The sequence below is a fragment of the Alligator mississippiensis genome, chromosome 4, assembly GCF_030867095.1.
Source record: "Alligator mississippiensis isolate rAllMis1 chromosome 4, rAllMis1, whole genome shotgun sequence".
Classification (NCBI taxonomy): domain Eukaryota; kingdom Metazoa; phylum Chordata; order Crocodylia; family Alligatoridae; genus Alligator; species Alligator mississippiensis.
Genome location: NC_081827.1, coordinates 149,633,767 through 149,636,412, shown reverse-complemented (window position 1 = coordinate 149,636,412; position 2,646 = coordinate 149,633,767). Strand labels below are relative to the sequence as shown.

Sequence of the window (2,646 nt, the reverse complement as noted above, 5' to 3'; positions counted from 1 at the left end):
CAAAATTTGCCATTGCCCCTCCCCAACAGCCCCCTGCCTCAAGCACTACTGCCGCCTGCCCCAAGTGCAGCCCCAGCCCAATCTTCCTGCTGGGAAGAGCTTGGTGCCACCCCAGCCCATAGCAGCATCCTGGCCCCACCCTGCATGCAGATCCAGGAGCACACACCTGCCATTCCCTCCCAGGGTGTGTGTAGTGGCAGGAGCCATGCCCTAGACGATGCAATGGACCCTCTACAAGATAACGACTGCTATGACTCTGAGAAAGGGCTACTAGTTACGGCTGCCTGGCTGCTGGTTGGAGCCTGGCTGCTGAAAGTACCATTCACCCCTTTTAAATGCACATGCAGCTGCAGGCTGATACAACCTCAGTTTGTTCCAACAAGCCTCACATTCACTGCTCCTTCTGATTCACCTGGCTCCTGACATGACTTTGGCTTTTCCTGATTCTGACCTTGTATCTCCCCTGGAACTAGGCACCAGTTCTCTGACCCCTGGTTTCTTATCTCAACTCACTTCTTAGATTATACCTCTTGGATTTCGCCTCTTGTTTTTCCTGGAACTTGGTCCCTTTGTCTTTAACCCACTGACCTAGACCCTGGCCTAACACTCTGGGAACCTGCGCACCTGCTAGTTGCTCCTAGAGACCTATCCACAGGCCCAGCCACCTATGTCCCAGCCAAACCCTCACAGCAGTAGGTGATATTGCTCTTTGGACCCTGCTGGGTTTCTGTTTTGATGCTTATGTTGTTGTTTTTGGAGTGTCTAGTTGTGTTTTGCAGCAGTGATTGGATCCTGGCTGGCTGCTGCCTTTAAATAAACAATATGTTTTGTGGAGTCTAGGATTTTTCTCCCATCTTTTGACAGTTTATTTAATATGAAACATATTTTTTCTCTCTAATTGCAACAATTGAAAATGGGATCAGCTGTCTCACCCCCTATTTTTTCTTCACCTTCTTCATCCTCCATTAATCCTCCCAATCATAATCCTTCTCCCACAATATGCCATGCATAGCTAACTATTTGTAGGTTCCTCTCCCTAGTGATCTTTTTTTTCTCTAACTATGATCATAAAATAAAATACAAAAGATGAAAAGAACTGGTATAACCTAGCTTGTTGTTAGCGTGGAGCACTGTGGAAGTGAATAGGCAAATAAATTGCATGCCTAAATGGGTATAGACTGAATAATGAAATTCTCCTGGGATTTGCATCCCTAGGAAGACCTCAAGGAAAAAAAAAACACCCCAGAACACCTGAAAATGCATCTTTCTCATTTTCTCTTGTCTTGCTGACACAAGATTGAAAGTGGGAGGAATGTCTGTGTGATATATCTAACTACCCATTTGCAAGTAGATCATTGATGCAGTAAGACTCTCTCTTTGAAAAGTGTCATCTGTTACTGCAGAATCAGAGCAGCCTGTGATGACTGTGAGAAGAAATATGTTCAGTTCTGTTTCCATCATTGCTATAACCATTGTGTTGATTGAGATCAGTGTAGGATTACTGGGAAATGGATTTATTGTGGCCATTAACTGGACTGACTGGATCAAAAGCAGGAAGCTGTCCTCCTGTAACACAATCTTGACATCTTTGGGCATCTCTAGACTTCTTTTGCAAGGGACAGCAATAGTGTTTCGCTCCTATTCTTTCTTCACTCTGGACACGCATAAACTGGACAATGTGCGTATCACATTGCGAGTCATACGGATGTTTGCCAACATGACCAGTGCTTGGCTTGCCAGCTGTCTCAGTGTTTTCTACTGTGCAAAGATCGCCACTTTCACTCACCCTCTCTTCCTTCGAGCGAAGCAGAGAATCTCTGGGATGGTTCCACAGCTTCTCCTGGGGTCGCTACTGCTTGCCTTATTCACATCCATACCAACAGTCTGGGCTAATCATGATGTTTACCTTTGTAACTCCAAGGGGAGCCTTCTGGGAAACACCACATCAGCCAAGGTTAACTCAAACGTCATATATCTTTACTTCAGCTTTCTTTACACCGTAATGGCTTTCTTTCCTTTCCTCATATTCTTGGCATCATCCATGCTACTGATGGTCTCTTTGTGGAGACACAGCAGGTGCATGCAGGATTATGCACCTGACCTTCAGGACTCCAGGACACGGGCTCATGTAAGTGCGATTAAATCTCTGATCTCTTTCCTCATCCTTTATACTTTCAGTTTTGTAGGAGAGACATTGCAAACAATGCCTACTTGTCTGACTGACAACACCTGGACACCTGCAGTTACTTCTGTGGTGGTTGCTGCATACCCTTCAGGGCACTCCATTGTTCTCATTCTTCTTAATCCCAGGCTGAAAACAGCATTGGTGCAGATTCTTCGCCACATCAAGTGCCAGCTGAGACTTTCTTAAATTCTGTCACAAGTTGCTAGTAAGTGTTGCACCTCCTGTATGAAAGGGAACTGGTCTTACAAGTGGATTCCCCATTTCTATACATTTCCTCTTATTTTCCATATGTTGAATTCATTCTGGCTTTAAATGTATTCTTCACTTCTGTGCAAAACCCTAACCCTCACCACAGATCAGTAGCGTAACCAAGGGGAAAACAACGGGAGCAATAAGCTGCAGGTGCTGCCTTTGTAGGAGACAGGGGTTGCAAAAGCAGCTCCTTTTTACAGTAACAGCTG

At 45.2% G+C, this 2,646-nt stretch overlaps 1 protein-coding gene across 1 annotated transcript; it reads left to right on the top strand.

The window, feature by feature from the left end:
- The first annotated feature begins 1,420 nt into the window (after positions 1-1,420).
- Positions 1,421-2,371, top strand: LOC102565373 (taste receptor type 2 member 8). Its single transcript, XM_006268621.2, has one exon. The coding sequence runs from the start codon at positions 1,421-1,423 to the stop codon at positions 2,369-2,371; it is 951 nt and encodes a 316-aa protein (XP_006268683.1).
- The last annotated feature ends 275 nt before the right edge of the window (positions 2,372-2,646 follow it).